Genomic DNA, 13,969 nt, shown 5'->3' on the forward strand with positions numbered 1-13,969 from the left:
CCTGTGCCAGCTAAGCTCATATCCTGTCTGCCCCAGGCAACCTACATGGGGCCACACCAGTCATGCTGTTCAGAGCCGACTCTTGGCTCTGCACTCAAGAATTCTGGAGGTTCTCAGGGGACCCTATAGGATGCCAGGGATTGAGCCCGGGTCACCTGTGTACAGGGAAACTGTCCTCCCCGCTGTGCTGTTTCTGTCCTCTTGGGACTTCCTTCCTCTAGTCAGAGCCGAGGCCTCTTGCCAGAGAGCAGGCAGTGCCTGCTAGGTACTTGAAGAACAGTAAGGTGAGAAGACTGGAGAGCATAGTGGATAGGGCACTTGGCAGCCCAGAGTGTGATCTCCAGCACTCCATAAGATTCCCTGAGCTAGGAGTGATCCATGAATCCACTCAGCTGTGAACCCAGGTGTGGCCCAGAAACAGAAGAAAGAGACCAGTAAGAACCTGTCCCATGTGCGCCTTTAGGCCCACATGTTGGAGTTCCCAGTTCCATGAAATCAGTGTCATGGGGAGGGGACGTAGCGTCAGGGCTAATGGCACCTGTGTCCTTGTGGCTTTTGACTCAAGCCCCTGCCGTTAATGCTGTGATCGTTGGGAACTGCCACTTTCCACAAACCCACAGAACCACGGACTCGGTAGCTAAGAGTGCTTGGGGGTTCACACACCCAGGACTTCTGCCCTGTCTCTGGAGACCACATTGCTGGTTCAGCTCTGAGCTGAGAAATCATTCCACACCTCTGCTCTGTCACCATCTTTCTGCAGCTCTGGGCTTGACACGGGCAGCTTTTCCACACTAAGAGCACAAAAGTGCTACCCAAGGCAGACAGGACAAGGAAGCCTATTTCCTAGGTGTGCAGAGCTGCTGGATGAGCAGAGCTGAGCTCCGACCCACATCAAGGGCCTTTCTTTGCCTTGCACATGGCCAACCCAGATTCCATCCCCAGTACCATATGGTCCCCCAAGCCAGCCAGAAATAAGCCCTGAGCCCCCACTGGATGTGGCCCCCAAATAGTGTCCAGGGTCTAAAAATTCTGGTTTGGGTGGGGGGTTCCCAAGCACAGAAATGACGGACCAGCTTGAGGGTCAGTGAAGTGATTGATGTATGTGCTGCCATGAGTGAGCACAGCTGAGATGACAGCTGTTGTGGCACTTAGAAGGAGTCATGGGGGGGCATTTGCCTTGCAAGCAGCCGATCCAGGACCAAAGGTGGTTGGTTCGAATCCCGGCGTCTCACATGGTCCCCCATGCCTGCCATGAGCTATTTCTGAGCAGACAGCCAAGAGTAAACCCCTGAGCACCACATGGGTGTGGCCTAAAAACCAAAAAAAAAAAAAAAAGAAGGGGTCATGGGGATTCTGGAGGAGGCCTGGTGCCTGACAGTCCCAGGCAACAAATGGAGAGTAAGACCACTGAGAGGGATATGTACTGGTTTAGAAAGAAAAGTTGAGGGGCCGGGCGGTGGCGCTAAAGGTAAGGTGCCTGCCTTGCCTGCGCTAGCCTTGGACGGACCGTGGTTCGATCCCCCAGTGTCCCATATGGTCCCCCAAGCCAGGAGCAACTTCTGAGCACATAGCCAGGAGTAACCCCTGAGCGTTACTGGGTGTGGCCCAAAAACCAAAAAAAAAAAAAAAAAGTTGGGGGCCTGGAGCATAGCACAGCCAGGAGGGCATTTGCCTTGTACATAGACGACTCAGGTTTGATCCTCATCCCATGCAGTTCTCTGAGCACCACTATGTGTGGCCCAAAAACAAACTCTATGCAGAGTTTGCAAAGGACCATTGACAGGGCCCGGAGAGAGAGCACAGCGGCATTTGCCTTGCAAGCAGCCAATCAGGACCAAAAGTGGTTGGTTCGAATCCCGGTGTCCCATATGGTCCCCCGTGTCTGCCAGGAGCTATTTCTGAGCAGACAGCCAGGAGTAACCCCTGAGCACTGCCGGGTGTGACCCAAAAAAAAAACAAAAGAAAAAAAAAAAAAAAAAAGGACCATTGACAGTTGTATGAACAGCGTTGCAGACCAAGGGATCAGAGGAGGCTGAGGTTAGGGTTAGGGTTAGGCCTGTCTCCTGTGGGCCTTCATTCGGGCTTCTGTTGGCTCTGCCCCAGGCGCTCTGCTGGAAAAGAAGGTGGACATGGACAAGCGTGGCCTGGGAGTGGCTGACTACAATGGCATGGTCACCAAAGCCCTCGGCTGCCGCCCACCGATCTCCAAAGAGTCTTCCGTGGACCGCCCCACCTTTCTTGACAAGGTAGGCATTTCCGGTGGGTAGTTGGTTTGGTTTGGTGGTTTTAGCATCCATAAACCAGACTGCCGGGTCAGATTGGGAGTCCAGAGAGACTGTCCAGCACCCATAGTTCAAAGTCCTATTTTCTTGAAGCCAGCTTCCTTGGGGTCTGGGTCTTATTAGGAAGTTGGGTATGGACCCCAGACCCTCGTACATGTCAGAAGGCCTTCAGCCACTGAGCTACATTCCCAGCCCCACATACCCTGTGTTTGCTACATCTGGGACCCCTGGTGTGGGACCCTCACTTACTCCTGATTTTTTTTTCTTCAAATAAAGGCTACAGGCCTGTCAGGAGTGGGAGTCACGCACGTTAAGTGACCTCAGTGAATGTCAGAAGCACTAATAGGGTCTGATACCCTCAGCCCCATTGTTAGGTTAAGCTGCAGGGACCACTCTTCGGGATGAAGTGCCCAGCAGAATTTGACCTGCGGGTTCTAGAGCCCTGGCAGTAACTTGGCAGAATAGCTTCCAATCCTGTTGTTGCTGTTTTTGTTGTTGTTGTTGTTGTTGTTACAAACCCTTGTTTTGAGGACTTTCAATAAGCTTTCGATCCCTTAATGAGCTAGAAGTCATTAGAGCGAGTTTCCCAACTGAGACTTGGTCTCCACCATATTTTTGTGTCTTCCTCCCAACTCCCTAAGTAGGGCTAGAGGTGCCTGGACAGAAAATAAGCATATATATAAAAATATATATTAATATGTCTGTAAAGTCATTTCTGAAGTGCAAACAGCATCTTAATCCTGTTTCTCTCTCCTTCTCCCTCTTCCTTTTGACCATGTCCTCATTCTCGTTCTCCACACGTTTTTGATCTTTTAATTCTTTATTCATCCATGCCCCTCTCTGTTTTTCCCTCTCTGGGAAACTGGTTGGTGCTTTGCCTGCTGACGGGCCCTGCCCACAGCTCACCCTTTCTCTCCCCCATCAGGACGGCGGCCTAGTGGAAGAGCCCACGACTTCACCATTCTTGCCTTCGCCAAGCCTGAAGCCCCCCCTTCCAAACAATGCACTCCCTAATCAGGCCCTTGGGGGGGTTGCCTCTGGGCTGGGCATGCAAAACTTGAATTCTCGACAGGTAAGGTTTCGGGAGAGCCAGGCCCCTAACCACCCTCATACTTGTGGGCTTGAGCTTCTGTTGAATCCACCAGCACTGGCTTCTTAAGTCCCTCTTTAGGAGGAGGAGACCTGGTCCTTGATGACCCTCGGGGTGTCGCTGGCATCAGCTGAGGAGTAGCACTGCCTGCCCTAGGAGGGGCCTCAGAATATTGATGATGACCAAACATGTCATGAAGGGCAACTGGCTAGGTCTTGAGCTGGGGGACAGGAGGACAGACAGATGGACAGCAGGACGGGCGGCAGACTGGGCCTACAGAACAGGACCAAAGCCCATCTGGGGCCAGGGAGCCAGCACAGGACTGGGACCCAGGTGTCTCCCCTGCAGCACAAGGACCCTAAAGCACTACCAGGAGGCCCTTCTGGATCCTGCACCCCAAGTGCAGCATCTTGTCTTTGGCTGCAGCACCCAACTGCAGCCTTGCCAGGAGCACCCCACAGTGGCCTCCTGAGCACTGCTTGCAATACTCTCCCCAAAAAATATATTGTTTAATTAAAAGACACCTACAAAGGGCCGGAGAGATAGCACAGCCGTAGGGATTTTGCCTTGCATGCAGTCGATCCTGGATGGACGATGGTTTGAATCTTGGCATCCCATATCGTCCCCTGTGCCTGCCAGGAGCAAATTCTGAGCACAAAGCCAGGAGTAACCCCTGAGCACTGCTGGTTGTGGCCCAAAAACTAACAAAAAGACAGCCACAAAGCGTATGTGAGTTGGACAGTCTCAGAGCTGGTGACTGCTGGTTCAGGGGAGCTGGGGGCCAGTGCAGGGAGGTTCGAGGGTGCTCAAGGGAGCTGGGCCCCTGCACACAATGCAACCGCGCTCTGTCCCTGCAGCTCCCGAGTGGCAATCTGGGTGTGTTTGGCAGCAGCGGAGCACCAGCGGCCAGGACCATGCAGCCCCCTCCGCAGCCCCCCGCACCGCCCCCCAGCTCCTCCCAGCCCAGCCTCCGTGCTCAAGTGCCTCCGTTTCTAACCCCTCAGGTCAGCCTCCAGCTCCCCTGTGTCGGCTGTGCCCTGGCTTACACCACTGTGTGATCTTGAGGAAATTGTTCCCCCAGACCCTGTGGATCACCTTAGTGACAAGCTGAGCTGTCACAAGAGTGTAAGGGCCACTGGAAGCCTCGAGATGGGCTAGTGCCTGGAGCCTCTGAGAATAGTACTGGGCCATGTGTGAAAACAGTCACGGAGGGCCAGGGCAATCGGTCTCTCACAGGGCTGGCACACCTGCCTGGCACAGAGGATTCAAGATGAAGCCCTGGTCTGGGTGGTCCCCGGGCTTTCCCAGGGTAGCTCTGAGGTGTTTGCACAGCTGGGTGGGCAGAGCAGGTGTCAAGAGCAGTCTTAGGTTCCCTTGAGATGTCCCCAAATGGTTGAGCATGTGACTGTTTTTGCCACAGAGATTTGGGGTGGCTATGTCCAGCACTGTTAGGGCCTATCTGCCCAGATTATGGGGGACCAGGTGGTGTTGGGGTCAGAGGAAAACCCATGTGGAAGGAACACAACCCAGCCTGGAATGCTCTCTCCCGGCCCTCACAGATTGTTCCTACCTTGTGTCTGGTGTCAGAATTGAACCCAGGAACCTCCCATGCAGAACAGGAAGGAGCTCTGCTGTGGGCTCTGACCCAGGCCTTTAGAATAGTAAAACTAGAGACCAGAAACATAGTAAAGCAGGCCAAGCGCTTGCCTTACACTCATCTGACCCAGGTTCGATTCCCCAGCATCCTATATGGTCCCCTCAGCATCACTGTTGTGGCCATAAACATAAATAAACCAAAAATATATAAAATAAAACAATCTTGGGGCCAGAGAGAGAGAGAGAGCATGGAGGTAAGGCGTTTGCCTTGCATACAGAAGGATGGTGATTTAAATCCTGGCATCCCATATGGTCCCCCGAGCCTGCCAGGAGCGATTTCTGAGCATAGAGCAATTTCTGAGCACTACTGGTGTGACCCAAAACCAAAAAATAAATAAATAAAACAATCATCTGGAAAGAAGGCTAGAAAGATAGAACATTCTGGAAGAGGAGCCTGGCCTAATCCCCGGCCAGAGAGCTGCTGTGAGTGAGGCATTTGGCAGTTCAGGTCTGGGCTGGCCAGAGCAACACCAGGCACAGAACTGCAGTGGGCTGTTCCCATAGGCTTGGGAACGAGGTTACTCCTACCCAAGGGGTTGTAGGGCACCCACTGAAGAGATCAGCTGCCAGGTGGCCAGGGAGGGGCATAATGAGGCTGGAGTGGAGGAGCTGCCTCCTCCCCATGCCCGTGTGTTCCCAGACCCAGCATTGAAACCACTTACTGATAAGCACGACCCCGAGCCACGAAAAGGGTCTGCTCATAACCCAGGTCCAAGGAGGAAAACACCATCTCTCTTAGCTGCTTCCTTCTCTCCTTCCTAATGTGAAAATGTCTGTAAAACTTGTCCAGAGTCTCCTTCCTGAGACAGCAGCTACCACTGAATCAGCCTGAGATCACAAAGAAATCACCAGTTGTCCAGTGAGTCCTAATGAGTTCCTCATGTCAAACAGGTTCAAGCACAGCTTTTGCAGTTTGCAGCAAAAAACATTGGTCTCAACCCTGCACTATTAACCTCGCCACTGAACCCTCAGCATATGACCATGTTGAACCAGCTCTACCAACTGCAGCTGGTGAGTGGGCGCTGGGTTGGGGCAGGGGGAAGCACCACTGTCAGGGGACACACATTGGGCTTAGGGACCATCAACCGAAGCTTGTAGGATGCATTCAACCTTTTTTTTTGGGGAGAGGCACACCTGGCGGTGCTTAAAGGATACTCCTGGCTCTATGCTCTCAAATCACTCCTTGCGGGCTTGGGGGACTGTAACAGATGCCAGGGATCGAACCTGGTCATGTGCAAGGTAAACACCCTCCCTGCTGTGCTATTTTTCCAGTCCCACAACTCTTGGAAGAACTAGAAGCAATCCAGGAATGTGGCTCAGGTCAGTGATGTGTGAGGCCTGTTTGTCCCCAGCCACTTCCAGGGCTGGCCTCTCAGGAGCTTCACATTCAAGCCCTGCTCCTCATAGTCCGACAAGCATGCTTGGAGCAGTCCCAGAGTGCCATTGGGTGTGACCCACCCCAAAATCAAAGGCAATTATAGAAAGGCAGAACTGGGGCCCGGAGAGATAGCACAGCGGCGTTTGCCTTGCAAGCAGCCGATCCAGGACCAAAGGTGGTTGATTCGAATCCCGGTGTCCCATATGGTCCCCCGTGCCTGCCGGGAGCTATTTCTGAGCAGACAGCCAGGAGTGACCCCTGAGCACTGCCGGGTGTGGCCCAAAATCCAAAAAAAAAAGAAAGGCAGAACTGGGAAGTTTTTTTTATAACCTCAGATGTCTCAGTCATTCTGTTAGTTATACTTTCTCTGGCCTGTTGTATGTGTGAAGCTCCTTGGACCTCACCATCACTGGGGTTTTCCCTCACTTCTCATCACATTTCCTCTAGGTTCTGGGCTAGGTTCTAGGCTGCTTTGGAACAGTTGTTTCATGGTGTTTTGGAATTCCTTGAAAGACCCGAATGCATAAACACCATCTAGGGGAAAAGGAAAAGTTTATTCACTAACATGCAACATTGGATTTATGTCCTGAATTTCTGTTGACAGAGCATGTCATGAATTTCTAATGTTTTTTCATTTAACGTGGCTTGGATTTTTCATTTTCAAGCTTCTGACTTCTTTTACCCTAGTATGGCAGCGTGTCCCTGTGTCACAAGCTCACCCCATCCAGGGACACTGAAGCTAGACTTTAGAACTTGCTGTGCGTGGCCCCTTTCACATGAGAACTTTTTACACAGCCCTGGAGTTAAGTAGGCATTCAAACATTTACTGATAATAAACTTTATTTGTAAACGATTTTTAATATTTTTCATGCCCGCCCCCTACATTTCTTTACTTAATCCCCTATAGGGATCACAGCCCATGGCTAAAGAAAGGAAGCTCTAGGGGCCAGAGAAACAGCACAGCAGGGAGGGAGCTCGCCCTTCACGTGACCAACCTGACCTGGATTTAATCCCCGACACCCCATGTGGTCCATTGTACCTGGCAGGAGTAACCCTGAGTGTCTTTTAGTATGCCCCCCCCCCAAAAAAGTTATTTTTAAATAATTTTTTTAAAAAATAGGAGCCATGGGGCTGGAGAGATAGCACATTGGTAGGGCATTTGCCTTGCATGCAGCTGACCCAAGATGGACAGTGGTTCGAATCCCAGCATCTCATATGGTCCCACATGCCTGCCAGGGGCGATTTCTGAGCACAGAGCCAGGAGTAGCCCCTGAGCACCACCAGGTGTGACCCCCCCCAAAAAAAAAGTAGGAACAGAATGATAGTATAGTGGGGAGGGCTTTTGCCTTGCACACAGCCAACCTGGGTTTAATCCCCAGCATCTCATAGGGTTCCCCGAGCCTGCCAGGAGAGATTTCTGAGCGGAGCTGGGAATAATCCCTGAGCGCCATCAGGCATAGCGAAAAAAAAAGAGGCTCTTAAGTGCCAAGTTCTGATGGGGTCACACCTTGTGGTGTTTAAAGTTGGGGTTTTGTTGGTTTTGGAGCCACACCCACAGTGCCCAGGGCTGACTCTGACCTTAGACCACTCTTGGAGGGCCTCAGGGGGCACTCTGGGGTGCCCACTCTCCTTTCTCCAGCCTCTAAGGAACAGTCTCAACCCTCAGATGATCAAAGATTTTGTTTAGTGTGCAGAGAACCTCCCCATCATCTTAGCCTGTTTCATAGGGGGACGTGGGAGTACCCGGTGCCTGGCATGCCACATTGTGTCTGCTGCTTCCCAGGAAGTTGGCTTAGGCACTCGCCTTGTACGCAGCCTAGTTTGAATCCACAACGTCCCGTGTGGTCCCTTAGCATGAAGCCAGGAACAACCCTAAGAACCAAATCAAGCAATGACACAAAACCTACGAGGGCACAGCAGTGCCACACGCCATCCCCATATCAGAAGGGCTGTATGTGGCCGTTTCAGAGAAACAAAGTTCCCCTTTGAAAATGCTTCTGGCTCCCAGTAATCTGAGCTGCAGTTTCGCAGCGGCCACTTCTCCTCTGACCCTGCCCACTGACTGTCACCTTCTCTGACGTTTTCACTCTCTGTCCGCAGGCGTACCAACGTTTACAGATCCAGCAGCAGATGCTACAGGCCCAGCGCAACGTCTCGGGCCCCACGAGACAGCAGGAGCAGCAAGTAAGCCTCTGCCTTATGGGTTCTCCCTGGGTGGGCTGCCATGTGTGCTCGGGCCTTCTGCTGGCGGGTTCCCTCAAGACTCGGGCTAGGCTGGTCCCGCAGGTGACGAGCAGTTTCCGCTATGGTCTGCAGCCGAGAAACCCACCCCGCTTGTCTCCCCAGGTCGCGCGCACAATCACTAACCTGCAGCAGCAGATCCAGCAGCACCAGCGCCAGCTGGCCCAGGCCCTGCTCGTGAAGCCGCCGCCGCCGCACCTGTCTCTGCACCCCGCTGCAGGCAAGCCGGCCGCCGACAGCTTCCCCCCACACCCCCCGGACCTGCAGACCAAAGAGCAGCAGTCTCCGCCCAACTCCTTTGCTCCTTACCCACTTGGTGAGCCTCCTGCTGGTCTCTGTCCTCCTCAGGCACTTGCCTCCTCCGGGGACCCGGGTCCCAGGACTAGGAGAAACTGAGCACAGGAAGGGAAGGCCCAGTGGATGGTTAGGAACTTGCTACCAGCCAGCAGTGGCGCTTCCTGCCTTTCCTGCCCAGAGGCACCAACTGGCAGGCCCCCACCCCGTCCAGTAAGCAGGAGCACTGCCCCCTGGCTTCTTCTGAGATGGAAGAATTCTGTGACAGTTTTAGCACTGTGCCTGGCAGGCAGCAAGCACTTGACTCAGAGCAGCCCTCAGAGTAGGCTCCTGCCCCAGCTCCCACCATCAGGACAGGCAGCATTTGTTTGGGTAGCATCCACAGTCTTCCTAATGGCTCTCTTCTTGGGCACATGAGGGAAATAGCACTATAGGGCCATAGGAGATAATTCTGATGGGGTTTTATAGCTTTAAAGTAGTTTCGGAGCAATAGTACAGCGGGGAAGGAGTCTGCCTTGCACATGGCTAACCTGGTTTTGATCCTCATCACCCCTTATGGTCTCCTGAGCACCATCAGGAATCAACTCAGGAATACAGAGCCAGGAACAAACCCTGAGCACCCCCAGGAGTGATCTCGAAGCACAAGAGGTTTACACCCCCTGTCCTCCCTATAAAGAACAAATGGGGTATCAGTTGTTTTCCTCCAGAGAACACAGAGTGTAAGGACACAAGCCAGATGCCAGGACCACTGACTGTGGAACCTGTCTCTCCCTGTGGCTTTGTGGGACTCTGGGCAGGGTTTGACCTGGTGAGTTTCTTTGTTTGGTTTGGTTTTGGGGCCACATCTCGCTATCATTCTGGCTCTGCACTCAGGGATCATTACTGGCAGGCTTGGGGGACCATATGGGGTATCAGGGATTGAATCTGGGTTAGGTACATGGAAGGCAAGCACCCTCCTGCTGTACTGTTGTTCCAGCTCCATGATGTGCTAAGTTTCCAGAGGATGGAAGGTTTTCCCAACTGTCTGGACTGTGCTGTGTTTCAGTGACCCTTAAAAAGCCTCAGGACCACAAAAACTCTGAAATAAGATAGTCATTGGTCTTACTTGATCCGAAGACCAGGTTCCCTACCCAATATCCTTCTGGGGTCATGTCCTGCCTGGGCCTCGTTGGGGCAGATGTCCTAGAGTCACATAGTCCCAGTCAGGTCAGGATGATGTCGGACATTCCAGTAGTCCCTGGTCAGGACAAAGTCAGACATCCAGTCAGGACAGCGTTCAACATCCCTCCAAAGCCTTGGCTTGAATGTAGGCCTCATGACACATCTGTCTCCACAGCTGGACTCAACCCGAATGTGAATGTCAGCAGCATGGACATGACAGGGGGCTTGTCCGTGAAGGACCCGTCTCCGTCCCAATCACGCCTCCCTCAGTGGACGCACTCCAACCCCATGGATAACTTGCCCGGTGCTGCTTCTCCTCTCGACCAGAACCCCAGCAAGCATGGTATGTTGGACATGCACAGGGCCTCAGGGTCAGAGCACTTGCCCACTTAAGGCTCCGAGTTTAATTTCTGGCACTTGAGTACCAAATCAGGTGGTTGGTTCAAATCCCGGTGTCCCATATGGTCTCCTGTGTCTGCCAGGAGCTATTTCTGAGCAGATAGCCAGGAGTAACCCCTAAGCAGTGCCGGCTGTGGGCCCAAAAATCAAAAAAACAAAAACAAAAAAATAATAATATTAAATAACATTAAAAATATTCTTTTTGAGCAAGAAAATCCTTAGTGGTTAAGTTGTAGAGGAAACAGTAGGAAGCACTCCACGGCTGATGCTGAGTTGGTCTGTGTGTCCTGTTCGAGTTAAGGCTGCCGAGCACCCAGCCACGTTTGTTCTTCAGGGGGCCGGAGGGCCCGAGACCAACACCTGCAACAGTGACCTCAGACCAGGCCTCTTGCTGGGGCCTCTTCTGGGTCTGGCAGGCAGCTCCTCCAGGCTTCCGTCTCTGAAGGACCAAATTTAGGCTTATCACCTCCGACACTGGTTCTCAAACTTGACCCTTGGGGTGCAGCACACTGAGCACTCAGACCTCCCTGGTGACTTGACGCCTGCTCCCTCCTTCGCCATAGGTGCTATCCCTGGGGGCCTAAGCATCGGGCCTCCAGCCAAGTCCTCCATGGAAGACTCCTATAGCCGGTACGAGCTAATCCCAAATAGCGAGTCGCCAGCCAGCCCTCCCGGGGCCGTTCCCCATAGCTGGGCCCGTGCCAAATCCGACAGTGAGAAGATCTCAAATGGCTCCAGCGTCAACTGGCCCCCAGGTGAGAGTGCGGCTGCTGCACTTCCTGCCCCATGACAGATAGCTCAGCAGTTCTGGCCCTGGAGCTCCAGGCTTCACACTAAAATTGGGAGTATAGTTGGTGGCACAGTGCTTGGGAGCCCATTTCACTAGAAGGAACAGGAGGGGCCAGCGAGAGAGTGGGGGACTGAAGCTTCGTCATTGTTGTGATGCCTAATCCAGAGTGCCAGGGAGTGGAGGACCCAAGAGTTCGGCTTGGACCTAGGCCTCGTCTCACCTGCAGACATGAGTGTTCCCATCAGCCAAGCTGGGTAGAGATCATCGGGGTCCAGAGTGCAGGCTGCATGCCCAAAGTCCTGATTCCAGTCCCAGTGACTCTGATTACCCCTGAGCCCTAAGCAGCACCTCATTCTGGGGCCCCAGAGAGCTGAACTGTCTAGTCAAGTTGAGTGGGGCCAGGATAGGCCTGTGAGACCATTGCTTGGGAAGCAAAAAAAATTTCTATGAATTATCAAAGTTCTATAAACAACCTTATATTTCATGAGTTTGGTTTTTGGGCTAGGTATTTTTGGGTACAGTGTTGGAAATACACCCAGCATTGTCAAGGACCCAAACCCACAGTGCTTGGGAGCAAGCGCTGCTCCCACTGGGCAAAGCATGTGCTGTCTTTGAGCTGTCTTCCTGACCTCTGAATGCATTCTGATGATCAATTTGTGTGGAATATTTCAGAATTCCATCCTGGAGTTCCATGGAAAGGACTTCAGAGTATCGACCCCGAGAATGACCCTGACGTCACCCCTGGAAGTGTCCCCACGGGGCCCACCATTAACACCACCATCCAAGATGTCAACCGCTACCTCCTCAAGAGTGGAGGTGAGAGTCAGAGTGTTGATGCAACCGGTAGGGTGTCTACCTTGTGCGTAGCCTAGGACGGGCTGCAGTTCGATCCTCCTGTATCCCATATGATCTTACAAGCCAGGGGCAATTTCTGAGCGCATAGTAGGAGTAACCCCTGAGCGTCGCTGAGTGTGGCCCAAAAACAAAACAAAAAGAAATATGGAGGTGAGGTGGCAGTGGCATGGGTGGAGGCCCCTCTCACCGGCTTCCCTGCAAGTAGGGGTCGTGCAGTTTATCCCATTGAACAGAGATGGGTCTGTGCCAGCTCCAGGCATCATTTCTAATGAACAGTAAGTTTTAAAATTACCATATTGGGCCCAAGAGATAGCACAGTGGAGAGGGTGCATGTCCTGCAAGCAGCCAATCCAGCTTTGATCTCCTGCATCCCATAGTCCCCCCTCCCCCAAGCAGTACCAGGAGTGATCCCCAAGTGCAGAGCCAGGGATAACCCCTGAACACCAGGAGGTGTGGCCTCAAACCAAAAAATAATTTGTTTTTTTTAATGACTGTGTTAACCTTTTTTTTTTTTTTTTTTTTTGGTTTTTGGTTTTTGAGTCACACCCAGTGGTGCTCAGGGGTTACTCCTGGCTGTCTGCTCAGAAATAGCTCGTGGCAGGCACGGGGGACCATATGGGACACCGGGATTCGAGCCAACCACCTTTGGTCCTGGATCGGCTGCTTGCAAGGCAAACGCCGCTGTGCTATCTCTCCGGGCCCCTTTTTTTTTTTTTTTGATTGACTGTGTTAACCTTTAAGCTTTTGAGTCTAGGCTTTCTCACCTGAGACCATCACACTCATTACAGACAACTCAGACAGGGCAGGCAGCAGGAAACCTAGCGAGGTTCCACCACTGAGAGCAACTCTGAGCACAAAAACCCCCAGTAGCCCTGAGTCCTTTAGTGTTTGGCTCACAAGCTACCCCAGGACAGAGATAGACATCGTGCCCGGCTGTTCTGGAACAAGCCTGGTAGGCACAGCTTGTGTCACAGAGGGAGAAGAGAAAAGTCTCAGGCCAGAGGGCCCAGAGGTGCGGGTCATGGCCAGGCCACTGGGATTATGCCTGGGGCATGGGAACTTGGCCTTGCTGGCCCCATCTCATCCTAAGTTGGGCGCCTAACCCCACACCTTCCCCTGAGCATGGCCAGGACTCATCCCTACACACTGTCTCACGTGGTCCCAGACGAAGAGACGCTTTCTTGAAAGACATTTGGTTTTGTTTCTTGGGTGTTTTTTGCTTTGGGTTATTTTTTAGTTTTGACTTTTTAGGGTTGGCTTGTGGTTTTTGAGCCACACCTGGAGGTGCTCAGGGGCTGCTCCTGGCTCTATATGTGAGTTTGCTTCCTGCAGTGCTTGGGAGACCCTTTGTGCTCTCTCCCGGTCTAGGAGCTGCAGAGTGGATATGGTAGACAGGAAGGTGTCCTTCCAACCCAGGGCTTCAGGACGAACATCCCCAGTCCCACCCCTATCCTGGCAGTATCAGTGGCAGCGGCTGGCAGAGACACTGTGCAGGCTCCTTTCTGCCTGGCTCGACCATGCCCATCTCTGTGCCACGCATGAGACCTGTTTCGTAGGTCTGCTGCCTGCTGAGCTCTGTGTCCCCTCAGGCCCGTCCCCGCCGTCGTCTCAGAGTGCCGCGCTGCCTTCCTCCAGTGCCTGGCCGCTCAGTGCCTCCGGCTACACACGCTCGCTCGGCAGCCTCGCGCCAGCACCCAGCATTGCAGGTACTGTCAGGGTCCCTTGGCCCTCACTCCACACGGTGCGAGTGGGCAGTTGGTAAAGAAGCGCCTACTCTCTTGGAGAAACGTTGGGGAGACCCCACAGAGACATGACCCCAGGGT

The 13,969-nt window shown here is 53.0% G+C and overlaps 1 protein-coding gene across 1 annotated transcript in view; it reads left to right on the forward strand.

The window, feature by feature from the left end:
* Positions 1–13,969, forward strand: part of TNRC6C (trinucleotide repeat containing adaptor 6C) — a 52,802-nt gene that overhangs the window by 33,882 nt on the left and 4,951 nt on the right. Inside the window, exons 12-21 of the mRNA XM_049777122.1 lie at positions 2,104–2,246; positions 3,208–3,354; positions 4,230–4,376; positions 5,920–6,039; positions 8,507–8,590; positions 8,753–8,963; positions 10,278–10,445; positions 11,065–11,256; positions 11,964–12,107; positions 13,736–13,852. Of these exons, the coding sequence (XP_049633079.1) occupies positions 2,104–2,246; positions 3,208–3,354; positions 4,230–4,376; positions 5,920–6,039; positions 8,507–8,590; positions 8,753–8,963; positions 10,278–10,445; positions 11,065–11,256; positions 11,964–12,107; positions 13,736–13,852 (1,473 nt within the window). The remainder of the gene's footprint in view (positions 1–2,103; positions 2,247–3,207; positions 3,355–4,229; positions 4,377–5,919; positions 6,040–8,506; positions 8,591–8,752; positions 8,964–10,277; positions 10,446–11,064; positions 11,257–11,963; positions 12,108–13,735; positions 13,853–13,969) is intronic.

This window comes from Suncus etruscus, chromosome 1 (assembly GCF_024139225.1).
Source record: "Suncus etruscus isolate mSunEtr1 chromosome 1, mSunEtr1.pri.cur, whole genome shotgun sequence".
Lineage (NCBI taxonomy): Eukaryota > Metazoa > Chordata > Mammalia > Eulipotyphla > Soricidae > Suncus > Suncus etruscus.